We start from the raw sequence: 27,680 nt of genomic DNA, 5'->3' as shown, positions 1-27,680 counted from the left end.
AGTCCAGACTCAGGTGTGCTCCAGAGTCCAGACTCAGGTGGGCCATAGAGTCCAGACTCAGGTGTGCTCCAAACCCAGGTTTGCTCCAGAGTCTAGATTCAGGTGTGCTCCAAACCCAGGTGTGCCATAGAGTCCAGACTCAGGTGTGCTCCAGACCCAGGTGTGCTGTAGGGTCCAGACTCAGGTGTGCTCCAGACCCAGGTGTGCTGTAGGGTCCAGACTCAGGTGTGCTCCAAACCCAGGTTTGCTCCAGAGTCCAGTCCCAGGTGTGCTCCAGACCCAGGTTTTCTCCAGAGCCTAGACTTGGGTGTGATCCAGAGTCCAGACTCAGGTGGGCCATAGAGTCCAGACTCAGGTGTGCTCCAAACCCAGGTTTGCTCCAGAGTCTAGATTCAGGTGTGCTCCAAACCCAGGTGGGCCATAGAGTCCAGACTCAGGTGTGCTCCAGAGTCCAGACTCAGGTGGGCCATAGAGTCCAGACTCAGGTGTGCTCCAAACCCAGGTGTGCCATAGAGTCCAGACTCAGGTGTGCTCCAGACCCAGGTGTGCTGTAGGGTCCAGACTGAGGTGTGCTCCAGACCCAGGTGTGCTGTAGGGTCCAGGCTCAGGTGTGCTCCAAACCCAGGTGTGCTGTAGGGTCCAGGCTCAGGTGTGCTCCAGACCCAGGTGTGCTATAGAGTCCAGGCTCAGGTGTGCTACAGAGTCCAGGCTCAGGTGTGCACCAGACCCAGGTGTGCCATAAAGTCCAGACTCAGGTGTGCTCCAGAGTCCAGGCTCAGGTGTGCACCAGACCCAGGTGTGCTGTAGGGTCCAGGCTCAGGTGTGCTCCAGACCCAGGTGTGATGCAGAGTCCAGGCTCAGGTGTGCTCCAGAGTCCAGGCTTGGGTGTGCTCCAGACCCAGGTGTGCCATAAAGTCCAGACTCAGGTGTGCTCCAGAGTCCAGGCTCAGGTCTGCTGCACCTGAAGACCGAAGGTGCAAGGTTTAGCTGAAATATTTCGAGAGTAACTTGATTTTTATTGTATCTGCTCTGTTTATATTTCTTCCGCCAAGTAAATTGGCTTTTTGGAGGCCTTAACATTCCCGAAAACTCAGGAATTTTTGCACACATGTCAGGCGTGGTGTAAAATTTGTATTTTCAAGGTAAAAAAAAAATCGCAATAAAACTAGCTCCACAGCGCCCCCTAGAATGTGAACCCCCCCCATAATACTTTGTTTGTCGTACGGTTATGAAATTTTGTACACTTGTAGTACTCAACAGTCCAACCAGAAAAGCCTCTTGCAACTATGGTCAACATAAAACAGGAAGTCGGCCATTTTGGTTTGAAGTGGTGATTTTGACCCCATTATGGCCGTTTCTAGGGTCCGCTTCTGATTGATTTACTCGATCATTTTTCGCACGGTCTTGTCTAAATTTGTGGGAAATTCCTCAGAAGGGATGGGCGATCAAATAGAAAAAAAATAAAACAGTCTTTTTGTATATGCTGAAGGGCCGTGGCCAGGCCTCGAAGTTTGACTACTCACCAAAAAAATATAAATGGCTATAACTTCATACCCGAATAGAGTAGAGTTACAAAAATTTCTGTGGTCATTTGACATCCAGCCACAAACTAAACTGAATGTTGGATAATGACATCACGCAAGTGGTTTTCGCACACGTCGTTTGGAGAGTGACGCCCCATCGCCCTTGTCAACGATTGCCTTCAAACTTCTGTTATTTACTCTTAAGACAAAAGGGGAAATTTTTCAACCGTCGGATTTTTCAAAAGTTGAAAGGTGTGGGCGTGGCTAAGCCTCAAACATTGACCTTTCGCTACTAAATTCATTGATGTAATAACTTCCATGCACATGATCAGATCTATATCAAACTTTGTCTACGTGATCACTGACCACATGTCAAGACAATGACAATGTGGATAGCTGACATCACATAAGCCCCGACCCCTGACAACAGGAAGTCTATTGTTTTGTGGTGAACAGTGTTGGGCAAGTTACTTCAAAACTGTAATGCATTATTTATTACTTGTTACCCTCATTTTCATGTAATTGATTACATTACAATATTACTGATTTTAAAATGTAAGGCATTACACTACTTTTGCATTACTTTCACCAAAACAATTTCAATATGAATCAGGTCATGTGATGCTCAGTGAACTCATGACACATGCAGAGGAAGGTGATGTGGTGTCTGAGCTAGGATTGCTGTTAAAAACAGTTCTTTAAAATGATTGTTTATTAAATAAAAGCAACAACAATCTGTACTCTCAGCACGCTGCCATCTTAGATTAACTCAGCAGGATGTGAGGTGGTGGGGAATCCAAGCCTATTTTGCCTTGGTCCCCAAATGCCTTGATACGGCCCTGGATGTGGGAATGACTTCTCGGGTGATCTGATTCTATCACATGTATAAGTTTTAAATGCTTATATATTATTGCTTTTCACTGGTAAAAATGTGTACTGGGGATAAATCTACATACTTTTTTTTTCTTTTCAAGCACTTTGTTTTGTTTTCTTGGTTTTATTTGAATAATTTCCGGCCCTTTCTCTCCCTAACCTTCCTGCATGCTGCATGTTTTCTCCGTCTTCCAGAAAAAACTGTTTCCTAGATTTCCTACTTTCTAACTAATCAGCCAAAAGGATCTACCGAATGCAAAAAAAAAAAAAAGCTTAATTTGCACTGCGCTCCAGCAGCAATGAGTGGAAATCACCGGGCGAGGGCACAGATTATGAACTCAGCTGAGGCAAAGCACATCAGAAAAGTACAGAGAATATGGGTTGATATGAACGATCGCAAGTGAATTATTTTGTTTTGGTGGAGCGATTTTATGAACATAGCAGCGGCCGCGCGCAGGACGCAGCTGGAGTATTTGAGCCATTACCGCTGCGTCCTCTCTGCTCATAGAATGCCCGCAAAGCGGAGTCCATAAATGACGTCATATATGTGGATGCCGGATCTTTATTTTGGGCTTTAATTTTTAAGAAACCCACATCTTGATTCTGGATTTAAAAATGCGTTGTAATTACCGCGTTACTGACAACTGTACCGAGTAAATATTACCATTTTCTTTCCCTGTAATGCCTTACATTACCACATTACAGCAAATGCATTACAGTAATTACGGTAATTACTTTTGTACCGCGTTACTCCCAACACTGGTGGTGAAATGCCCATATTCGCCCCCTCTAATTTAGTCAACATGACTCTAACATCATAGACTGTCTTCATGATGCTGTAATGACCATTCAGTTCTGATAGCTTTCCAGATAGGGAGGGGCTTTGATGCCATGGTGAATTCTGGGGTAACGCCGTGACCTTACGTTTGACTGTAACTTCCACAAACAACCTCCGAACTGCACGAGACTGAACATGGCAATCAACAATCATGCCCTTTAGCCAATGAGGCACAAACGGTTGGTGACCGTTGTATAATATCACCACAGCACCCCCTACACACCTTTAAAACTGTAATAACTCCAACAGACGAGGTTGTAACTGCACCAAACTTGCTATGTGTCATCACACAAAGGCACCCAACACAATCCTGTGGTCATTTGTTGATATCATTTTAGCTCCGCCCCCTGAGAGACATTAGGCCCTGAATAACACATGCATGATGCACTTCACACCAAACTACATGCAAATGATTGTTGTGAACCTACAAACTGCTCCATGGGATATGTTCCTAAATTTGGGACAGCGCCCCCTAGATACAATAAAACCTTTAACTTTTACAAAAAGCTCCAAACTATATCAAACATGGTGGGAGTCATCACACAACTGCAATCAACACATGTATGTTCTCACTCGTTCAAATCACTTTAACTCCGCCCACTTAAAGCTTTTTGCCTCTAGATGGCCCATGCAACGTTCGATTGATGCCAAATTAACAGGAAACCATCTTTGATGACCAAAGATGACCTCTATGAGATTTAGTTGTAAATGGTCACAGCGCCCCCTAGATAGGTCCCCCTAGATAGGTCATCACATGACTGCACCAAACACATTGATGTGGTTGTTGGTTCAAACCCCTTTATCTCCACCCCCTTTCAGCTCCCTGGCTTTAGACAACACACACGTCTGATTTGTGCCAAAATAACAGAAAACCACCTTTGTCAACCCAAGCTGACCTCAATGGGATTTTTCTGTAATTGGTCGCAGCGCCCCCTAGATAACTTTAACCTTCAATAACTTCAAAAAACGTAGTCAGAGTAGCATTAAACTTGGTCGTTGTCATCACACCACCAGTGTGGTAAAGATAGAGTGTCCCCTAGTGGTGAGATGTGTAATTTAATGGTGGGCTCAGAGAGGAGACGCTGATTCAGGGTGAGGTGCGAACGAGGACACCGTTCATGGTTTCTGGTGTCGGAGTGGTCGACGTTTATGTTCCACGGACGTGACCGGGTGCACCGGGCTGCCGGCCAGGCTGGAGCGGCGCGGACTGACTGGATAAAAACGTGTTTGGAGTCAGCCCCATCCAACATGTCCGCTGCAGCAAACAGCGTTAAAATTAGCTTGAGAGAGCTAACAGATCACTTCCCAACATTTGATCAAACAGCTATACCCCCATCGTTTCTCATCGTCACGTGGTTCCTTTTTAGAACTCTGGCTGAAAAGCAGAGAGTGATGGGAATTCTCTCGAGGAATTCCAGGACTTATGGAGGTTTTTAAGACCTGAACAAAGTTTGTGAAGATCTTTAGTCCTGCTGGGGAAGAATCGAGGCTCAAAAGTCTTTAAAAGATCTGTTTACAAGTATCCACTATGGGACTGTGGATTTATTTCAGTACAGGGATAGGGTCTATCCATAGTTAAAGAGGAATTCTGCCCAATTCCCTGTGAGGCGAAACCCCATTCCATCTGAAGATCTTCTCTAAACTGGTCTTTTTACAGGTATTATAGAAGCCGTCAGTCAGTGTGAGCTACAGCACGTCAGTGGGACTGGTGCTCAGGGGGAGCGACAGCTTCCTCGGGTTCTTTAGGAAGCTCTGCCGCCCTTCGCTGCTCCTCCTCTCCATGACTGTTGCCTCTGATGCGACTTGCACAGTGTTTGACTCCGGCTTCAGGCTCATCTGGGCCCGAAACGCCTTGCAGAAGATGAAGTAGATGAGGGGATCCAGGCAAACATTGAGAACTGAGACCACAATAGTCATTTCCTTCAGGTAGAAGAACCAGCTGAAGGAGCACCAGATGTGTTTCATGAAGGCGTAGGGAAGACGAACCAGATGGTAGGGGACAAAGCAGACGCAGAAGACACTGACCAGCACCAGCATGTTTCTGCGGGACTTGGCCAGCTTCTTGGAGCTGGAGGATGCTGGCTGGTTCTCCTGGGCCTGTGCCAGCCTGTGGGAGGTTCTGTTGTAAAGGTAAACCAGCGACGCGAGGAAGAAGATGAAGATGATGCCGGAGAAGCAGTGGATGACCTTGTACAGGACGTTGAGCTGCTTACTGTGCAGGACATCACAGCTCACCATTCCTGGAAGATGGTCCTGACGCTCCTGGGTACTGAGCGAGAGGATCATGTAGGTAATGGTCATAGCCACAAGGACACTCCAGGTTGCTATGGAGATGATGAAGGCAGTCCTGGTTTTCAGCAGGGTGTGATTCCCTAGAGGGTGGATGATTTTTATGTACCTGCAGGGAGAAGAAAGGTGTGGGTTCAGTCAGGGACCAACATTTGGGTCAAAACAAACCCTTCAGAGTCCAAAACCCATCCATCACTAGCAGCAGCTTTTCCTGCAGTCATGTTGACTGGTTACAGATTATTAATATGTGTCGCTGTGAAAGTTATAAACAGTCCTTATTTTAAACAGCTTCCTGAACAGCCTCTGCTCAGAGAAATTGAGTTTACATCTTCTGGAGTGATGGGCTGACGGCTATCTGAGGTGTGTCTTGAATCAGCTCCGGCCTCCTCAGTCTTACACACTGTCACTTTCCCATCACAGGCTCATGTAAGCGGGAGAATGAAGAACTCCTGGATGAAGAGCTAGCTGCTGTTGCTGTTTATGTTTGTAAACAACCTCAGAATTCCATTTTAATAACCACAGAGTTCCGTGTAAGACTTCCAAGCAAACCGCCCCGTGACATAAACCCTCTCGCTGGTGTAAAGCCTACCGAACGCATCCTGTGAACCACTGAGAGATTTAAGAGATCAGAGCTGATTTCCAGTAGCCTGTCAAGCCTTCCTATACACGTGTGTGAATATATCGTCTGGCCACGGTCAGCTGAGGGTTCTCAGTCATGGGGCAGGATCTACAGTTGTCTTTCAAATAGTCTCACCGCTACAGATATTAGTCAACGGGGCAGTCCGCCATACTCCATCAAAAAAGACGCAAATACATAATTTTTCTAAAAAAAAATACTTAAGTACCTCTATCTGCTAACCTTCTCCAGCAAATCCCAAAGATTCTCACTGGGGTTAAGGTCTGGACTCTGCGGTGTGAGAAAACGATGTCTCATGCTCCCTGAACCACTCTTTTACTAGTTGAACCCGATGAATCCTGGCTTTGTCGTCTTGGATAATGGCCGTGTCATCAGGGAAGAAAGAATAACCTGGTCATTCAGGTAGTCAGCTGACCTCACTCTTGGAGCACATCCTGTTGCTGAACCTAGACCTGACCACCTGCAGCAAGCCCAGATCATAGCCCTGCCCCCACAGGCTTTTACAGTAGGCACTAGGCATGATGGGTGCATCACTTCATCTGCCTCTCTTCTTACCCTGATGCGCCATCGCTCTGGGACAGGGTCCACCTGGACTCATCAGACCTGTTTTCATAAAGCGATGGAAAAGCAAGGTAATTCAAGAAATCTGACTGGATGAATATTTAAAGTTTTAATGCATTTTTAAAGGACAGCAGCAGAGGGACTGATGTCAGTTTCAGTTCCAGTTTAAACTAAAGGAAGTTGGTTTAATTAACACATTATTTCTGTCAGTCACATCTGGAGCATGAGCGCTTCTGCTGGGAGGAAAGATTTGTTTCTTAAGCCTGATTCATGCTTCTCCGTCAGCTCCGCAAGGGACAGACACGCACGGACTGACAGAAGCGTTTTGCTCTCATACTTCTCCGTCTCCTGGAGAGTGTTGCAAAGCAATTCCCCAGCAGGACAGCAGAGGGCGTAGCGCTGTTCTGTGGTATCCTGTCGTGTATCGGTCCAAGATGGTGTATTTATATTGTGTTTTTTGTATATAAGAGACTTTTAACACGGACACATTTGTCTCTTATGCTCCTCCACCTCTTCATGCGCTCGCCACCTCTAAACCCACGTTTCCTGTCATTTCCGTCCACAAATAAAACGCTTGCTGCGCATCTTTTCACTCCTCCAGTCACGGGGGAATTAAACGTTCATGTTTTTAGAGTTTTTTTGCGAGGTATTCTTCAAGCTGCTCCGTGTCTGCCGCTAGTTATCCTCGGCTCTCTTTATGTTTTTGAGGGCGCAATGGCGGCGGTGTAGACGACAGCGGCGTCCTGACCAATCACAAGCTTGCGTTGTCCGTCTCGACTGACGGATGTTTAGAAAAGAGAGCTCGACTCCGTCCGTCCTTGCGGAGCTCTCCAGCAGGCCCGCAAGGACGTTGCGTGTCTCCGCACTGACGCAGACGGAGAAGCATGAATCAGGATTTAGTTAAACTGTTTCTACGACGCCCGACACAAGAAATCCAACCAAAGTTAAGCAGAAGAAGAAGAAGAAATCTTTTCTATAGCGCCTCTCAAGATAAAAATCACGAGGAGCTTCACAAAAACAAAAAAAGTAAAAATATAAAAAATAATTTAAAAAATGATTCAAATATGTTTAAAATGAGCAAAAAAATAGACAATTGTGATTAAAAATGTAAAGAAGGAGAGAGAGTGAATAGGTTGTATCTGCATGACTGTAGCCTCTGTGTCAAACTGGAGGGAAGACTTGATGTGAGCCCCTCTTTGATGGGGGGTCCCACAAGGCTCTGTGCTGGGGCTCATTCTGTTTTTGTTATGTACTGTCTCCCTTGGGGACATCTTCAAGAAGCATGGCACCTATGCTGATGAATTATAGTTTTATGTTCTTTTCCAATCCGGTGCATCCCTTTAGTCTGTCGTTGACTGCTTTCTGGATGTTGAGGCGTGGCTTGCTGCCAGTGTTTCACACCTAAATGATTCTAAAACAGAGGTGGTTCTTTTTTTTTTCTCCAACTGCAAACAATGGCGCCCCTGCCTGACATTTCCTATATTTGTTTACATCTCAGTAGCTCAGTTCCTAATCTCAGGATTAATCCCTTACTATGGACCTTCAGGTCCACTCCATAGCGTAGTCCTGCTTCTTTCAATTATGACGGATCACCAAACTCAAACCAACATTACCTAAACGGCATCTCAAATCTGTTATCCATGCTTTTATTCCTTCAGACTGGACTACTCAGACGAATCCCTGATGGGTGTAAAAAAAAAACTTCCATTGCACAGCTCAAGTTAGACCAGAATGCAGAAATTTAGAAAATGATTCAAATATATTTAAAATGAGCAAAAAAATAGACAATTGTGATTAAAAATGTAAAGAAGGAGAGAGAGTGAACAGGAAAACGGGAAATCAGTGGATCCTGAGGAAGGTGGAATAGGTGAGCAGGACAGCGGGATGAATCAGCTACCGGCGCCTGATGGATGAAAACAACTCTTCGTGGTTTCAGCAGACATAAATAACAAAACTGAAAATTCAAATCATCATAAGTTTTTATGAAAGGACGAGTGTAGACTGAAAATAAACAAACAAGAGTCTGCCGTTCCAGTGGCTGCTACTTGTCTTCATTCATGTCAGACGTCAGACTTTATTCACGTTGAACACAAACAGTTGGATTAATGACGCAAAAGCATCCTATCTGTTGTCTCTCTTTCAAATTGTGGAATATTTATTTGATGGCTATATTTGTTCTGAAAGTAAATGAAGTTATTTCCCTAATTTGATGATTGATTTTTAATCAGACTTTGTCTAAGAGTCCCTCTCTGATCATCTTATCTGAATACGAGTCAAACATTAAAGGTTCTGAGGTCTAAAGATCGTCCGACTCGGAAAAGGAAGTTGTCATTCTGTTCCCCTCAGCTCGACATTAACACTCCACATAGCTGTAATCCAAACTACTCCGGTATGAGAACCTCATGCCCCAGTCACACAAAGACTCAAGCCACACAAAAACACGCAAGCATTTGCAAATCATAGATAAGTTCTCACAGTAAAGCCATGAGCACACACACACACACACACACATAGAACCCAAAACAAAGATGCTTTTATTTCCTCGTGTTTTTGTTTCCGTTGATCATCAACGATCAGATTGTAAAGCAAGCCGAGACACATCCTGGAACCTCTAATGAAAACTGATGAAGTCTGAAGAATTTGAAACGTTTGGGCGGCTCATGGAGCGACATTAGGCAATGCTCACGCGGCAGCTGTGCCAAAGGCAGTTTGGAACGTGTGGTCTGGTTGCAAACATGAGTAGCAGCACAAATCGAAACACATTTATGGTTTTCTTAAGTTATTACTGCTCATTTTAACGTCATTGAGCCAGAATTGTGTAAAACTCCACCTGAACACACATTTAGGAACTACATGTCATTCTCTGGCCACTGCTGACGACGCCTGATTTATACTTCTCTGTGAGCTCCGCAACGGAGAGACGCGCACGGAGTGTCGGAAAGGTTTTCACATGCGAACTTCAGCGGAGCGTTGCTAGACAATTCCACGCCGGGACGACTGTGGTATCCTGCCACCGTGACACTCACGTATCTTTGCTGTGTTGAAATTCTAATTCCATCTTTTAGTTCTTTTTAAAACACAGAAAGGTTTTATTTACCTGCAACGTTTCGTTTGCGGCTACAAACGTCCTCAGAGCTGACGCTGATGGTGGCGTCACTTCCTTCTCCGTTTGTCCGCGGGCAGCAGAGGACGTTGTCGCCCTCTGCTGCCCGCTCTCCTCTCTCTGACGATGCAGTCCCATGCGCGACCCAAAGAGTAAACTCCGTCGTCCCTGTTCATGGTCCCACATCCACGTCTACTTATCTCTTTAGCTTCCTTCATCCATCTTTTGTATCTCTGTTGTTCGGTGTTTATGATCCTTGTGCTGTCCCAGTCCATTACATGGTTTTCTCTTGTGCAGTGATCTGTCACGGCTGACCTTTTTATTGTACTTTCTGCTTCTTCTGTTGCTGCTCTTGTGTGTCTTCGATTTGCCTCTTTCTCGCACTCCTTTCTGTGTTCTATTGTTCGTGTGTTGAGTTGGCGTCCGGTTTCTCCCTTCGTATGTTTTATTGCAGAGTTTGCATGGGATTTCGTAAATGACTCCATATTTACGTCCAGCTGGTTTCTTGTCTTTTGGGTGCACTGGTCTGTTTCTAACTGTTGTGTATGGTTTTGTTGGTGTGTTTATGTTGTGTTTTTTTCATCGTTGCTCTTATTTTTTCTGTAATGCCTCTGATGTATGGTAGGGTTATCACTGGTTCTGGTTCTTGTCTTTCTGGGGTTCTGGTACTTTGCTTTGGTTGTTCTTTTCTTTCTGTTGTTGTTTGTTGTTTTCCTTTGTTTATTGCCCATGTCGGGTATCTGCAGGTCTTTAAAGCATGTTGTATGTGTTTGTCCTCTTGTTTACGGTCTCTTTCTTCTGTTACCATGTTTGCTCGGTGATATAATGTTCTGATTACTGACATTTCGTGTATGGTGGGGAGTTCTGATGTCCATAATAGATATTGGTCTGTGTGTGTTGGTTGGATCGCGCATGGGACTGCACCGTCGGAGAGGGGAGAGCGGGCAGCAGAGGGCGACAACGTCCTCTGCTGCCCGCGGATAAACGGAGAAGGAAGTGACGCCACCATCAGCGTCAGCCTGACGAAGTTTGCAGCCGCAAACGAAACGTTGCAGATAAATAAAACCTTTTCTGTGTTTTAAAAAGAACTAAAAGATGGGACTCATGTATCTGGTCCACGATAGTGTTTTTTAATAATGTGTAAATTTGTCCTTCATTCTCCTCCACCTCTTTTTGCGGTCGCCACCTCTAAACCCACGTTTCCCGCCGTTTCCGTCCACGTTTGCTCCGTATTTTGTACTCCTTCAGTCACGGCTGAATAAACGTTCACAATTCCAGACTTTTCCGCAATGTTTTCTTCAATCTGTTCTGGGTCCGTCGCTAAATATCTTTTTACTTTTTAACGGATCTACGGCGGGTGCTGGTGACGAATTTGCAGGAAGTGGCATCCAGACCAATCACAAGCTTGCATTCTCCGTCACTTTCGATGGATGTTTAAACATTTTGGGCTCCATTGTGCTTTGTGAGCCTGTTGGAGAGCCCTTGCGCCGACGCGTAACAGCGCTACGTGTCTCCGTACCGACGCAGATGGTAGGAGTAGAGCTCAGGAACAGATCTCACTGCAGATGAAGATGCTGCTGCTGTTCTCTGGGTTTGGACATGTTGACCTGACACGCTGATGTCATTCCTACCTGTTGGCTGCAATGTAGCCCATGAACATGATGCTGGCGTACATGTTGAGATAGAAGGCAGAAGCACCAAAGTTACAGTAGACCAGCCGAATGTCGACGGAGTTGCTGGCGTAGTTCATGATTCTTATGGGGAGACAGAGGCTGATGAGGAAGTCTGAGGCTGCCAGGTTCTTCAGGTAGATGGTGACACTGCTGGACGCCCGGCGCTGGGGTCTGCAGAAGTAAACCCTCAGCGTGAAACCATTAAGGAACAGTCCCACCTAGGGAGGAAACGAGGAACTCAGACAACACAACAAAAATCGAAGATAAGAAGAAACCAGAGGCTCACCAGAAAAATCAGACTGTAGATGGATATAAAGAATATGTGGGCTGTTGGGTGAACGGGTTCACAGGACGTGGAGTTACTGGTGTTCATCTTTCCTGACTGGGTGGTATCGCCTGGATTATCTAGGAGAAGTGAGAGAAGTTGCATCAAATTCTCTTGATCCCAGAGGGAAACTCAGACATCCCTCGACCGTTTCAGCTCTTGGTCCTGTTGTCCTTGCCATCTTCAATGCCAGCTTAACAACTGCTGTGGTGCTCCATGTCTTTGAGCATGTGGTTGTCCAGCCAGTCTTGAAAAATCCCGGCCTTGACAGTTCAGATACAGTCTGTGAACCACTTAAAAAAACACCAACCTCACGAACATTTTTCAATCAGGTTTCAGATTGCAACACAGCACCTTAAGGTTTTAAACAACGTTTTTCTTGGAGACTGACTCTGGCCACAATGTCCTCCTTATTCTCATGGATTTGTCCGCCGCTTCTGATACAGTCGACCATGGCGTCCTGTTAACTCAACTCCAGAAGCTGGTGGGCGTAACTTGCTCTTCACTGAATAGGTTTAGGTTGTATCTGCATGACTGTAGCCTCTGTGTCAAACTGGAGGGAAGACTTGATGTCAGCCCCTCTTTGATGGGGGGTCCCACAAGGCTCTGTGCTGGGGCTCATTCTGTTTTTGTTATGTATTGTCTCCCTTGGGGACATCTTCAAGAAGCATGGCACCTATGCTGATGAATTATAGTTTTATGTTCTTTTCCAATCCAGTGCATCCCTTTAGTCTGTCGTTGACTGCTTTCTGGATGTTGAGGCGTGGCTTGCTGCCAGTGTTTCACACCTAAATGATTCTAAAACAGAGGTGGTTCTTTTTTTTCTTCTCCAACTGCAAACAATGGCGCCACTGCCTGACATTTGCTATATTTGTTTACATCTCAGTAGCTCAGTTCCTAATCTCAGGATTAATCCCTTACTATGGACCTTCAGGTCCACTCCATAGCGTAGTCCCGCTTCTTTCAATTATGACGGATCACCAAACTCAAACCAGTATTACCTAAACGGCATCTCAAATCTGTTATCCATGCTTTTATTACTTCAGACTGGACTACTCAGACGAATCCCTGATGGGTGTAAAAAAAAACTTCCATTCCTCACCTCAAGTTAGACCAGAACGTGTCATCCAGGTTTTTGACAGATACAGAGGGGCGTAAACACATCACACCTGTTCTCCGCTCTCAGGACTGGCTCCCAGTTTGTTTTAGACTTCAGTTTAAGGTTCTCTTATTTGGGTTTAAATCCTTGAATGGCTGCGCTCAGGAATGTTTTGTCCCTAAGGACTGTCTCGCGCCCTCACGTCTTCCACACACTTGCTCCTCTGCGTTCCAAAGTCACGCCGTAAAACCGGAAGTAAACGTGCCTTCTCAGTTTACAGTCCTAAGCTTTGAAATGATCTCCAACTCTCTGTCAAACATCACTGATCACTTTAAAAAAATTCGCCTTAAGACCAATTATCTTAATCTGGCTTTTAATTCATTTTAACTTCTGAAGTCGCTGTGTTCCCAGTGGTGTTCATGCTAAGGTTTTTGGTTGTTTTTTCATAGTTTTTCCATTACGAATAGAAATATAATAGATTTTATTTTACCGGTATATTATACTTCCACAGTGTCAAAGCTGCAGAGGGATCAGAACGCTGCAGCGAGGTTCCTTACCAGAGTGAACAAATGGGAGAGCATCGCTCCAGTATTACACGCACTGCGGTGGTTTACGGTAAAACACTGCATTGGGGTCAAGGTTCTTGTATGTACATTCAGGTCGCTAGCAGAAATTGTGCCACCTTATCTGTTGTCACTACACTTAAACATTCTCCCTCTCCTGATAATAACATTTTACTCTCTTTGACATTGAATGTGCTACTACTAGTTTACCCGTTTAATTATAGATCCACTAGGATAAATACAATGAAGTTTATCTCTCGCCAAACAGAATATTTACTAAGAAATCACAATGTAACCATAGAAACACTACTTGGTGTGTGCGTGCGTGCGTGCGTGCGTGTGTGTGTGTGTGTGTGTGTGTGTGTGTGTGTGTCTGCTCTGTCTTCTCCATCCCCAGTGAGTCGTGGAGGATGGCTGCTTATACTGAGCCAGGATTCTCTGGAGGTTTCTTCCTGTTAAAAGGGAGTTTTCCTCTCCACTGTCGCTACATGCTTGCTTAGTATGAGGATTGCTGTAAAGACTCTGACACTAGTCAGTGACTCGATGCAATTTGCTGGGTTCCTTATATAGGAAACTTTTTACTGATTGGCTTAATGACCTGACCTGTACTGGAATGTTTACTGTGTGAAGGTCCTTGAGACGAGTCTAGTCGTGATTTGGCGCTATATAAATAAACTTGAATTGAACTGAATTGAATTACTGCAGAACCCCCACCCCCACCCCCACCCCCAAGAAGATCACTGCGCTCTGCTGCCAACACCCTACTAGTTGTTCCACGAACCAAGCGTAAGAGTCGCGGAGATCGAGCTTTTACTACTTTTGCCCCAAAATTGTGGAATGGCCTTCCACTGGAAACTAGACTCACAGCTTCACTTGAGGATTTTAAAGCAAAACTGAAAATGCAGCACAGACCCACAGCACCCCGTTAGGCCTCTGATCTGATTGTTTTAACTGATTGTGTCAGTTTAGCTGATGCGCATGGCTTTTAGTCCTTGTTTGCATGCAGCGTTTAGCTAAATGAAGATTTTTATCTAGGATGTCATTGCTCTGGTACTCAACATGAGCTTAAGTGTAGTACATTTTACTTTGTATGCTGTATCACTTATTATTTTAATGTTTGTTTGCTGCGTTCAGAGCTTTGGGCTGCCTTGATTGGCAGCAGGAATGGTAAATGGCCTGTATTTGAAGGAAGGCGCTCATACACAAATAAATGAAATGAAAATGTATCCCACAGTGTGGAAATTCCCTTGTTGCAGCAGCACGTACACTCATAGGATAATTTGAAGAAAAAAACAATAACAAGCCCTCTTACGCTCTTTGTTCTCCAGTGGTTTTGGTCCCCTTATTTAGATGGGACCTGTTACTGTTGTTTTTATTGCTTTTTCACTTTGGGGGCTCTTGTGCCGGGTGGAAAAGGCTTCATAAACAAACTGCAAGTGGAACACTCAAGAAACAAGGAAGAGATTCATGCATCACTGACAATAAACACAGAACAAAGTCAGTAACGGGAAGTGGCTGAACACCACAGCAGTCACAAACATATTTGTGTCATCAGCATGCAAGACTGTGGTTAAAGCCGGGCGGACACTGTGTGACTTTTTCACCCGTAGCACTCAGCTTCAGCTCAAACTGTACGACTTCCTCGCAGGGCAGATCTCACGAGTCATGCGCTCACGCTGTACGACCCAGTTCTCGCATGCGACCTGACAGCTCACACTGTACGTCTGGTAGCAACACGTCGGACCTAAAAATATGCTAAAAATAGCAGTTTTTACTCAACACGTCAGACTTTCTTGTCTTGTTTTGCCTGTTGTCCTTCGGGAGTGCTGCAGGCGGACACATGGGGATTTATGGGGGTTGGATGAGGAAAACGAAATAAAGAAAGTAAATCTGTGTTTTGTGATCAGTTTAATTAGTCTGTCATGATCTCAACCTCCCTCAGCGTGTGCTGGGAGTCCCTTTCGGCACTGAGCCACTGACCAGTAAGTTCTGGGGTGTGAGTGTGAACAGGGGACGGTGGTGGTTAAGCACTCAAGGTTACGGAAGACTCCTCCAATGGGCAGAAAACTCTAAAGAACTAATTTAGCGTACTCAGTGGCCTAGTGGTAGAGTGTCCGCCCTGAGATCGGGAGATCAGGGGTCCGATTCCTGGTCGGGTCACACCAAAGACTTTGAAAAAATGGGACCCAATGCCTCCCTGCTTGACACTCAGCATTAAGGGGTTGGATTGGGGGGTTAAACCACCAAATGGTTCCCGAGCGCGGCTTGTCTGCAGCTCACCGCTCTCCCAGGGGATGGGTCAAATGCGGAGAATAAATTTCACCTCACACCTGTGTGTGTGTGACGACTAAATGGGACTTTAGTTTAAACTCCAGATTCAGTCCTGTTTGGTGGTTCTGGATAAACAGTTCTGCAGATCTTCTGATGGACTTTCTAAGGTTTGTTTGTTTGTTTGTTTGTTTGGACTTTGATTTTAGTATCTGAACATTTTCAGAGGATTGTTGTAAACGTGATTCATTCAAACAGGAAAAAGCTCCAAACTAAAGGGATGAGCCAGAGTTTGAAGAATGCTGTAATCCACCCGCGTCTTAAAAAACCACGTCTTGACCCCTCTCTCCATAGCAGCTTCAGACCCATCTCTAAACTTCCGTTCATCTCCAAGATCTTGGAAAAGGTTGTGGCTAAACAACTCACAGCTGCTCTTATTTATTTACTATTTATTTATTTAACATGTTTTTTCAGGAGGATAAACTGCTTGAGATGTAACATCTCGTTTTCGAGCAGGTCCTCCTACAACACAACCGATAACAAATAAGGTGGCAGAGTTAGAAAGTTGTAACAGATTTAAAAAAGAAAAAAGAAGGAAAGTAAATAAATAATAACAGTAAAAATACTGATATATATAAATATATATATATATATATACACATGTTAATATATGCGTACACACACACAAATATATACACATATGCATGGATACATAGATACCCACACATGTACATACGTATATAAATACCTATGTACACAATTAAATTAAATAAAACTGCTGTGAGGCACTCAAAAAGAAATAAGGGCAAAATACTACATCGTATTTAAACCTAAAGTGGAGTAATATCCCAGTTGAATACAAAGATTGGCAACAAAAAACAGCATTTTAGCCAGTGAATGCACAAAATCATTATAACAAAGATTAAACAATGCAACTACAGCTCGGCTTTACATAAGCACGAACAGTGCAGGAAAATTGGCAAATTGAAGAGATAGATTCAGTGCCGGAGTTTTTAAAAAGATCTGTTTTCGTGTGAAAAAACTCCGTTTTCGTGTGGATGACAGGCCAAAACGTAGAAAAATATCTACGTTTTGGCGGATCCCCGGCTACGTGTGGACAGGGCCTGAGACTTCAGACTAGAGGAGACATAAGTGGCAACCCCGCCACCCCTCGTCCCTCTATCCATTCTATATAAAACAAAGTTGTCAAGAGAAATATCATTGTCAGAAATGTTTTCATTCAACCATGTCTCAGATAACGTAATTATTTTTGGTTCATTATAACCAAGCCATGCTTTTAATAAATCAGTTTTAGGAAATAAGCTTCTTATATTAAGATGGATTATGTGTAACCCTTTACCCATAATAAGAAAAACGAGGTACAAAAATAACCCTCACAGCAGGCAGACACAGAAGAAAATCTAAAATGAAGATAAACAGAAAAAAAAGACCAAAATATAATAAAATTACACGGAAATTAAATGAGTTATCACTCATGGTCCAAAGAGCAATGGTCTCATATCTGAGCCCATGGCCTGCATCCTGCTCCAAGCACAGCCACCTAAACTAATAAAATTGCCATAACTCAACACGGTGGCTGGATTTTATCAATACAAATAAATAAGAATAAAGTAAGAATAATTTGACCTTAGACGAAGTTTGACTTCTTCACTGAACAAGAGGAGAAGCAAAAAACAAAAGGAATTACCTGCTCTGCGGAAGAGCCAGAATCTAATAATAAAAGAAAGAGGAAAGTCAAGTCCGCCCTGCGCAGGTGCTCGTACATCCAAAGCATCTCAGGGCATCTCAACCCAAAGAGTCCAAGTGACTTTCAGCAGCCACTGGGTCTGTAAAAAGCAGATGATTACCATCAGAGATGATCTTGATGTTTGCAGGATAAAGAAGAAAAGCTTGTAGTCCCAAGGCGCGAGCCCGGTTCAAAACCGGGAAGCAGCAGCGTCTCCGACGAGCTGTTCCATCACTGAAATCAGCAGCAAATCGAACCAATTTACCAGCAACCGACACCTCAGACTTCCTTGCCAGAGCCAGGATCCGATCTCTGTCATTCGCTCGGAGAAAACAGACCACCAAGGAGATCCTGACGCGCCAGGTTGTCCAACCCGCCGTGCCCGAGTTATATCAGGAGGAGATCCCGCCAGCTCTGGGAACCACACCAACAAGTTGCTCCTAAAATAGGATAGAGCATTGTTAAGCTCAATCCCCTCTTTTAAATTGAGGATCCGGATATTATTCCTTCTACTTTGATCATTGAGGGCAGTAATCTTCCTCTGGAGTTTCTGCAGGTCTGCGCTCTGAGCCACGGAAGCGTCCTCCATGCACCGCACCCTTTTTTGGAGTAAGGTGGTGATTTGTTTTTGAGTTTCAAGCTCTTGTGTGTGCTTGTCAAGTGTAGATCGAACTGAGTCAAGTTGAGAGTCAAGACTATCAAACCGATCCTTGGCATGTTTTTCTGCTTTGTCAAAAAACTTTTGAAGAGTAGACTCCAGAGTCTCCTTTTTCAGGATTTCCAGTGACACATCAGCAGCGTCGTCGTCAGAGCCCTTCGTTTGATCTTTCTGCTGGCGCTTAGGGAGGCATTTTTATCAGTAATATGGCTTAGTAATTCACCTTTTTCTCCACTCCTTCAAAATAGAACTTAAATTCACGTACCAAATGCAAAAGGTCAAAAATCCAGGTAGTTAATTAAATTATGCAGGAGAGACCGCAAGCAACCAATCATTCACTCACTCCGCCATCTGTAAAAAATAGAACATAGAGTTTAGCTTGGTGGAACCAGTTGACATAACTCTTCAGAGAGCATCTTCTTAACTTGGGATCTTAAGGTTGTGGCTAAACAACTCACAGCTGCTCTTGATGAACATAACATCCCAGCAAAACCATCCATTCAGCACAATATCTCAATCCAAAATGACTTCCTATCTCTGGCTCCTTCAAAGGCAGTTCGAAATCTGGGTGTTGTGATTGATGAACACCTGACCTTTAAAGATCATGTTGCCTCTGTTGCTCGTTCATGCCGCTTTGCGCTGTATAACACACGAAAGATCAGACCATACCTAACACAACATGCCACCCAGCTCCTGGTGCAATCTACTGTCATCTCCCGCCTCGATTACTGCAACGCCCTTCTAACTGGTCTTCCAGCCTGTACTGTGAGACCTCTTCAAATGGTCCAGAACGCAGCGGCGCGTCTGGTCTTCAATCAGCCAAAAAGAGCACACGTCACCCCTCTGTTCATTGAGCTCCACTGGCTACCGCTAGCAGCACGCATCAAATTCAAATTGCTAACACTAGCATACAAAGTCTGAGATGGCGCGGCTCCCATCTACCTGAATCCTCTTGCAAAGACTTACGTCTCGGCCCGGCCGCTCCGGTCATCACAGGATCGTCGGCTAGCAGTGCCTACACCACGCTCAGGACAATCCAGACTCTTCTCATGCATCGTTCCACAAATGTGGAATGACCTTCCAAGCACTACCAGAACAGGAGCTTCCTTTTCAATTTTCAAGAAACTCCTGAAGACCCTGCTCTTCAGAGAGCATCTTCTAAACTAGCACCCTCCCTGCACCCGTCCCCCCCTCTCTACTGTCCACTCCATGTTCCCTCCTCTCCATGGTTGATGTCAAGTTGTTGCTGTTGTTATTGTTGTTGTTAGCCTCAAGGGCAACATGCCGATTATCACTTGTAAGTCATTTTGGACAAAAGCGTCTGCTAAATACATAAACATAAACACCAGCACAGGCAAGTTTGGGTGAAGTGTCTTTCCCAAGGACACAACAGCAGAATACCCCTGGCGGGAGCTGGAATTGAACCCATGACCCTCCGATCATCAGGCAACCCACTCTACCACCTGAGCTGCTGCTGCCCCAGTTAAGCCAGATGCGTCTGAGTGGGCCCAGTCCAGTCTTGGTTTGGTCAGCCTGTCCTCACACGGCCACGTTTGTTCACACAGCCTTCTCAGGAATTCAGATTTTTCCAGGCGGGATAAAAGATGCACAGGGAAGTCCGTGGCGTCCTCCATCTGTTAGAGAACAAAGGTGACCGTGAGCAGCGATGCTTTTAGAGGCTTTGACAGGAAGCGCACTACTTCCTACTTGCTCACTGAGTCACGGCGCTGCCGCAGCTGGAGCAGCAGGTCCGAGCCGCAGTCAGATGTTTACCCCACTGCATCCAGAATGATGATGAATGGGTGCGGCAGTAGCTCGGGGTTGTCCGGTAATTGGAGGGTTGTAGGATCTATCCTGGCTCTTGGCAGAGAATGCTGCTGTTGTGTCCTTGGGCAAGACATTTCCCCCACCTTGCCTGCTGGTGGTGATTGGAGGGGCTGGTGGCACCATCATTCAGCAGCCTTGCTTCCATCCCAGGGCAGCTGTGGCTACAATATTGCTCACCATCTACAGCGTGTGCTTCGTGTGCGTGCATGGGTGGATTGCAGATGCATCTCGAGGGGTTGTGGAACCCAAGAAGACGCTTTACAAATACCGGCCGTTCACCATTTTACGCAGGTGGGAAACCACCGCTGGCCGATTCTACCCGCAAATCAGAGGCTCCCTCTACAGGTAGGCGTGAGCTTCAGCTGATCACGGAAAACGCACACGTGGGTCTGATGCTCATTAATTATACAGAATTTTAGGCTTTTAATACACTTAAACAGAAGAGTGAGAAAAAAATTCACCCCCCTCAGAGTTGTCATGAGTGTAAACTAGATCATTTAAACTAAAAACATGTTTTGGTACCAGGCTGTAAACATGTTTATTTCTGCTGTGAAATTGGTATTTTTAACATGGGAGTCAATGAGGATTTGCTCGTTTCTGACACCAGCCCTTAGTGGATGAGGGTGGAACTGCAATTTTTGGTACTTCCGGGATTGCTTCAATTTTTGAGCCGCATTGTGGGGGCTTGGTTACAACGAAGAAAAGAAGCTAAAACATTTTCAAAGGTGCATAAAATAAAGAAAAATGAATGACAGAAAAAATCTGGCACCAGGAACACAGATTAAATGATCTGATCGTACTTAATCCTCCTCCATTATTCATATAGCGCCTTCACATGGCCCAAGGACCAAACAAAGCGCTGCACAGCAGAAATAAACATAGAAAATAAAAATATTTAAAACCATTTAAAAACCAACAAAAACATGTAGATAAAATCTAGGTGGGGGAGTAAAAAGTGCAAAGCCACCCGTCAACGAGGCTGTTCTTGAGTAAAGACTAAAGAATAAAAGTGTGTTTTCAGACGGCTCTTAAACTTGCCGAGCGTGGCGGCCTGTTTAACACGTGTAGGTAGCTCATCCCAGAGCCTCGGCCGCAGCACCGAGAAAGCTCGACCCCCTCGAGATTCCAGTCTGTGTTTGGGAACGACCAGCAGTCCTGCTGTGCTGACCGAAGGTTCCTTGCGGGAACATACGGATGGATCAGATCCGATAGATAACGTGGAGCCAACTCATGTAAACATTTAAAAACAAACACCAGAACTTTAAACGAAATTCTAAAGGAGACTGGAAGCCAGTGTAGGGATGCCAAGACCGGCGTGATGTGTTCAGATCTCCTGGTACCAGTCAGTAACCTGGCTGCCGCATTTTGGACCTTCTGTAGTTTCACTATGGAGGCCTGCTTGATGCCTGCATAAAGCGAGTTACAGTAGTCCAGTCTGGTGGTAATGAAGGCGTGGATGAAAGTTTCCAGATGTTTACGTGAAACAAACAGCTTAATCCTAGCTATTCTCCTGAGATGGAAGTAGCAGGATCTGATCGTTCCGTTGACCTGGCTGTCCAGTGTGAGCTCCACATCCAACTTCACCCCCAGGTTGGTGACCACCGCCTTCTCAAAAGGTGCTAATGAAGGAGAGTCAATCCCTTGGGCACATCCATGTTTGTATTTCGGGCCGAACAGGATAGTCTCAGTTTTATTCTGGTTGAAGAACAATAAATTCTGAGCCATCCATAACTTGACCTCCTCCAAGCAGGAGGTGCTCTTAATAAATATCATAAATAAATCTGTAACGGGGTGACTCGAGCTGGGCAAGAGTTTGGATGTGGCGTGGCTTTTAACCCAAGCGCGGAGTGACTGACGCCGGGTTGAATGGACACGCTGTTTAATCTGGGAGCCGGGTACGCAGCTGTATTGTGACACAGCTGAACACGGCGACTCCTGGTCTGAAGCTGATCTGTACGAACAGGCAGGATTCAGAGATCGGCTGGTCTGATCTGAACAGGCTTCGTGATCTGAGCTGATCTGGTTAGGACTCTAGGTTAAGTTCGGTGAGAACGATGACTGAGTGAGCCGGCGTTGTGCGGCACTTCCTTATATAGGTTTGGCGGGTGACGTGAAACGGAAAACCTGGCGCTAGGGATGTTGGGTAATGGAGTCTGAGCGGCTCTGCGGTGCCTCCCTAGAGGAGGTTGATGGCTGAGCGGGAGGTTGTGTGACAGGACCCCCCACCCGAGGGACGGCCCCAGAAGTCCCAGAGCGGCGAGCCCAGAAGTCCGTTATGAGAGAGGGGTCCAAGATGACCCTCGACGGTTCCCATGAACGCTCCTCCGGTCCGTAATCCGCCCAGTCCACCAGGTATTGCCATCCCCTGCCACGGCGACGGGCATCCAGCAGGCGGCGCACAGCATAAACACCATCACCGCACACCCCACGAGGCGGTGAAGCGGGCACAGGGGGGGGAGCGAGAGGAGAGGTCCTGACCGGTCTCAGCTGGGAAACGTGGAAGACTGGGTGAACCTTGAGAGACCGGGGCAGGCGGATGCGGTAAGCCACGGGGTTAATGACCCTTTCCACGGGGTAAGGACCCAGAAACCGTGGGCTGAGTTTCTTGGAGCCGGCGGGCAAACGCATGTTACGAGTAGACACCCACACATTATCGCCCGGCTGAAAGGTCGGACCAGGCCGGTGGCGGCGCTTATGCTGGCGTGAGTACTCCGTGTTAGCTCGTGTGATGGCAGCCCGAGCACGGATCCAAGCGAGACGGCAACGTCGAACTAGGAGCTGGGCCGCAGGAACCTCCGTCTCCGGTTCCTGGTGAGGGAACAGAGGGGGCTGGTAACCATTACACAGCTCGAACGGGGAAAGACCAGTAGCCGAGGAGACGTGGAGGTTATGGGACATCTCCGCCCACAAGAGATGCTTTGGCCATGTGGTTGGTTGGGAAGAGGCAAAGCAGCGCAGGTACCGCCCGAGCTGCTGGTTGGCGCGTTCAGTCTGTCCATTGGTCTGGGGATGGTAGCCAGACGAGAGGCTGCTACTGGCACCAACCAGCCGGCAGAAGGCTTTCCAGAACCTGGACATGAACTGGGGCCCTCTATCCGAGACAATGTCCTGAGGGAACCCATGGAGACGGACCACCTGCTCCAGAAGGACTTCGGCCGTCTGCTTAGCGGTGGGCAGGCCGGAAAGAGCCACCAGGTGGACCGCCTTGGAAAACCTGTCCACGATGGTCAGGACGGTGTCGAGCTGGTTGACGGGAGGCAACCCCGTGACGAAGTCCAGGCCTATGTGGGACCAGGGTCTGTGGGGAACAGGAAGAGGGTGGAGGTCACCAGCCAGGGGTTGGTTCGGAGTCTTGGAACGGGCGCAGGTGGAACATGCAGCCATGTATTCATGGACATCCTTAGCCATGGAGGGCCACCACAGGGCCCGACGTAGGAATTGGAGGGTGCGGGTCTCCCCCTGGTGGCCAGCCAAACGGGAAGCATGTCCCCATGCTAGGGCCTCAGACCGGCAGGTGGATGGCACATACAGTCGGTTGGAGGGTGTGTCAGCAGGTGCGGGCTCGGTGGGAAGAGCAGCTCGGATGGCGTCCTCCACTGGCCAGTGAAGGGCTGCAACGAACCTCTGGGCAGGTAAAATAGGCGGTGGTTCTTTGACGGGTGCAGATTGGGCGTGATGGCGGGAAAGGGCGTCCGCCTTCAGATTCTTAGAACCAGGGCGATAAGCCAGATGAAAGTGGTAGGATTCGAAAAACAGAGCCCACCGGGCTTGACGGGAGTTGAGTTGGCGAGCATTCTGGATATGAATTAGGTTTTGGTGGTCTGTCCATATGGTAAACGGGTCCTGGGCACCCAATAGCCACTGCCTCCACTCCTCCAGCGCCCATTTAATAGCCAGGAGCTCCCTGTCCCCCACCCCGTAATTCCTCTGGGTGGGTGTGAATTTCCTGGAGAAATAGGCACAGGGGTGGAGTTTGGAGTCTGGACCGCGTTGAGATAGGACCGCCCCTGCACCCACCTCGGACGCATCCACTTCCACGATGAATGGCTTTGTTGTGTCCGGATGAACGAGGAGGGGAGCGGTCGTGAATCGGTGCACCAGGGTGCGGAATGCCTGTGTGGCCTCAGGAGTGAAACGGAAAGGGTGAGTCTGGTTGGATGACTTGGTTAAGGCAGTGAGGGGCGCGGCGATGGAACTGAAACCGCGAATAAAGCGGCGGTAGAAGTTCGCGAATCCGAGGAAGCTCTGGAGCTGTTTTAGGGAAGTGGGTTGCGGCCATTGGGCGACAGCCTGGACCTTCTGGGGGTCCATTGAAAATCCTCTTGACGACACGACGAAACCCAGGAAGGAGATGGTCTCCTGATGGAAGGCACATTTCTCCAGTTTACAGTAGAGACCGTTCTCCAGCAGCCGGGAAAGAACGGCTCGCACGTGTGTGATGTGTTCGTCCAGGGTTCGGGAGTAGATCAGGATGTCGTCAAGGTAAACGAACACCCACCGGCCCAGCATGTCCCTCAGGACGTCAGTGATTAGCCGTTGGAAAACCGCAGGACTGTTACACAAGCCAAAGGGCATGACCAGGTACTCCCAGTGGCCTGTCGGGGTGATGAAGGCGGTTTTCCACTCCTCGCCTTGTTTTATCCTGACCAAGTTGTAGGCGCTGCGCAGGTCCAACTTGGTGAATATAGCGGATTGGGACACTACATCCAGGGCGGTGGACATCAAGGGCAGAGGGTGACGGTCGCGGACCGTGATCTTATTCAGACCCCTATAGTCGATGCAGGGTCGAAGGCCCCCCTCCTTCTTTTTTACGAAGAAGAACCCCGCCGCTCCAGGCGAGGTGGAGGGTCGGATAAACCCCTGTTGGAGAGCCTCCGTTATGTACGCCTCCATGGCCTGGGTCTCAGCCGGGGATAAGGAGTACAGGCGACCCCGGGGTGGAACTGTGCCAGGCTGGAGCTTTATTTCCAGGTCATATGGTCGGTGAGGAGGCAGGGTGGTGGTAGGTGTCTTTGAGAAGACCCGGGCCAGGTCATGGTAGCAGGAGGGGATCTGAGAGACATCGACATCTGGGGTTTCAGGTTCAGAGTCAGGTTGAGAAGGTACATGGGAATGACAAGCCGCTCCCCAGGTGAGCACCCGCCCAGTTGACCAGGAGATCTGGGGGTTATGACGTAAGAACCAGGAGTGACCCAGGATCAGTGGAGATAAAGGGGCTGTGATAATCAGGAACCGGAGGGTCTCAGAATGGGGAGGTACGTCCATACGGAGGTCCACCGTCTCCTGGTGGATGGGATAGGGCTGGAGAGGAGTACCATCCACGGAGGTAACGGGAATGGTTCGGTGGAGAGCGGACAGGGGAATGTGTAGGCGGGCCGCCAGATCCTTATCCATGAAACAGTCCGCTGCTCCAGAATCCAAAAGCGCCTCCAGCTCAACGGGCCCCTGGGCGAGATGAAGTGTCACTGGGAGCATGGTGCGGGTCGAGGGGGTTCCGGCCGACCCAAGTAGGACCCCTCTGCTGCTGCCTACTTGGAGACGGCGTTTCCCGGCCGGGAAGGACAAGAGAAGCGCCGATGGCCCGGTGCGCCGCAATAGGCGCATAGCCCCTCCTTATAGCGCCTCTCCCTCTCCTCTGGGTTTAAGTGTCCCAGCTGCATGGGCTCATCAGTGAGTGGGCTGGCTGAGCGGGACCGATTGTTGGTTGCGGCTGCCGCGGGCTCAGCAGGTCGGCGCGTAAAAAGGCGCAAATCCATTTGGAGAGCGAGGTCGGCTGCCTCGTCCAGGGTTCCAGGGGTCTCCCGTCCGATCATCCCGTCTCTGATGCGGGAGGAGAGCCCTTCCAGGTAGATCGCCTTTAGCGCGTCGTCTCCCCATCTCAGCTTGGCCGCCTTGGTCCGGAACCGAGACGTGTACTGCGCTACCGTCTGGTTTCCTTGCCGGAGCTGGAGGAGTTGCGTCTCCGTTGACGTCTCACCACTGGGGGGAACGAAAACCCTCCTGAGTTCGTTCACGAACATATCATAGTCATTGCAGACTTCCGATTTCTTATTGTACATGGCGGCTGCCCACTCCTGAGCTCGGCCGGTGAGGAGGGAGACCAGCATCGCCACCCGGGAGCGGGGTGTGGCATATCGGTGTGGCTGATATTCAAACGTCATGGCTAACGTGGCTAACAGTCCTTCAGGTGAGCCATGCGTTCCATCCCATTTCTCCGGGAGGCTGAATATAGGTTGGTCTCGGTCTCTGGAGGTCTGCTGCTGCTGCGCAGCAGAGAGCTGGAGAACCACCGTGGCGATGGAATCCACCTTGGCGGCCAGGCGTTCCACCGTGACTTCCATCCGGTTGACCTGAGCACGCAGGTTATCAAACTCCGCTGGGTTAACTGTGGACTCAGTCATCCTGTAACGGGGTGACTCGAGCTGGGCGAGAGTTTGGATGTGGCGTGGCTTTTAACCCAAGCGCGGAGTGACTGACGCCGGGTTGAATGGACACGCTGTTTAATCTGGGAGCCGGGTACGCAGCTGTATGGTGACACAGCTGAACACGGCGACTCCTGGTCTGAAGCTGATCTGTACGAACAGGCAGGATTCGGAGATCGGGCTGGTCTGATCTGAACAGGCTTCGTGATCTGAGCTGATCTGGTTAGGACTCTAGGTTAAGTTCGGTGAGAACGATGACTGAGTGAGCCGGCGTTGTGCGGCACTTCCTTATATAGGTTTGGCGGGTGACGTGAAACGGAAAACCTGGCGCTAGGGATGTTGGGTAATGGAGTCTGAGCGGCTCTGCGGTGCCTCCCTAGAGGAGGTTGACGGCTGAGCGGGAGGTTGTGTGACAAAATCACTCTGAAACAAAACAAGGTCAGAAACATGAAGATGTTTCTAAAACATGAAAGTCTGAGACGTGACGAGGTTTCTGAACCACGCTTTAACACAATCTGGTTTCCTCTCTACGGTCGGATCAGGAACAATCCTAATTCCAATCCTAATCCGTCCGAACGACAGGAGCTAAAGTTGTGTGTTTGTTTTTCTGGATCAAACAGTAAAACGGCTTCTCTGTAGATTTCTTCTGACTGTCAACACTTTTTGACATTTCAGGGTTTTGGGAGCTTAAAAGGAAGCGAAGTGCTGAACCGCATCAAAGGTTTTAGGTGAACTGAGGCGTTTCCCCGTCACCTGCGAGGTGAGAACCCGCAACTGGGATTTAGACTAAAACATCTGTGGCACGTCCAAGTCCTCAGAGCTGGACCCTGTCGGTTGTTTCTGTTGTTTCATAAGTCTCTGTCAGCTTCTACTGCTTCTCTTGGTTCTTTTATTTTAGCACAACATGTGATCAGAGCATCTATTCAGATCAAACTCTAAAGACCGTGAAGCTGTAAGTGAGCAGTTACCTGCAGGACTCACCTGTGTGTGTGTCGGTGTGAATCTGGTGAGTGACGACGTCCTGCTGCACCGTGCTGACATGAGGAAGAACTGGAGAGTGTGGGCGAGACGAGGAAGAGCGTCGGTAGGGCGATGCTGATCGTTTGCAAGTCAAAAACTGCCCTCAGGTTCCTGCTTTCCTGGGGGGAACTTTGTTAGGTGACAGTTTAAGAGCTGCAAAGGAAAACACACCGTCGAGTCTGTGCCTGTCACCTGTCAGGAAGTTCATCAGCTGGTTATCGGAAAAATCGGCTTCTAGGAACACACACACACAC

General features: G+C 47.6%; 1 protein-coding gene across 2 annotated transcripts; it reads right to left on the bottom strand.

Moving 5' to 3' along the window:
- Positions 1 to 27,522, bottom strand: LOC107379869 (P2Y purinoceptor 14). 2 transcript variants are annotated; one of them, XM_015950824.3, is made up of 4 exons: positions 27,388 to 27,522; positions 11,784 to 11,902; positions 11,456 to 11,715; positions 1 to 5,632 (listed from the first exon to the last, which is right to left on the bottom strand). In XM_015950824.3, exons 2-4 carry the CDS (start codon positions 11,868 to 11,870, stop codon positions 4,921 to 4,923), a joined length of 1,059 nt encoding a protein of 352 aa, XP_015806310.1. In that variant the 5' UTR covers positions 11,871 to 11,902; positions 27,388 to 27,522; the 3' UTR covers positions 1 to 4,920. The 2 variants fall into 2 exon arrangements, with proteins under 2 accessions (XP_015806310.1, XP_054598320.1); XM_054742345.2 differs by lacking the exon at positions 27,388 to 27,522 and having other exon boundaries at positions 11,784 to 14,190.
- Positions 27,523 to 27,680: the final 158 nt, after the last annotated feature.

Source organism: Nothobranchius furzeri, chromosome 13, assembly GCF_043380555.1.
Source record: "Nothobranchius furzeri strain GRZ-AD chromosome 13, NfurGRZ-RIMD1, whole genome shotgun sequence".
In the NCBI taxonomy this organism is placed as follows: Eukaryota; Metazoa; Chordata; class Actinopteri; order Cyprinodontiformes; family Nothobranchiidae; genus Nothobranchius; species Nothobranchius furzeri.
Note: the sequence above shows the minus strand (reverse complement) of the source record. Positions and strands in the feature narration are given on the sequence as shown.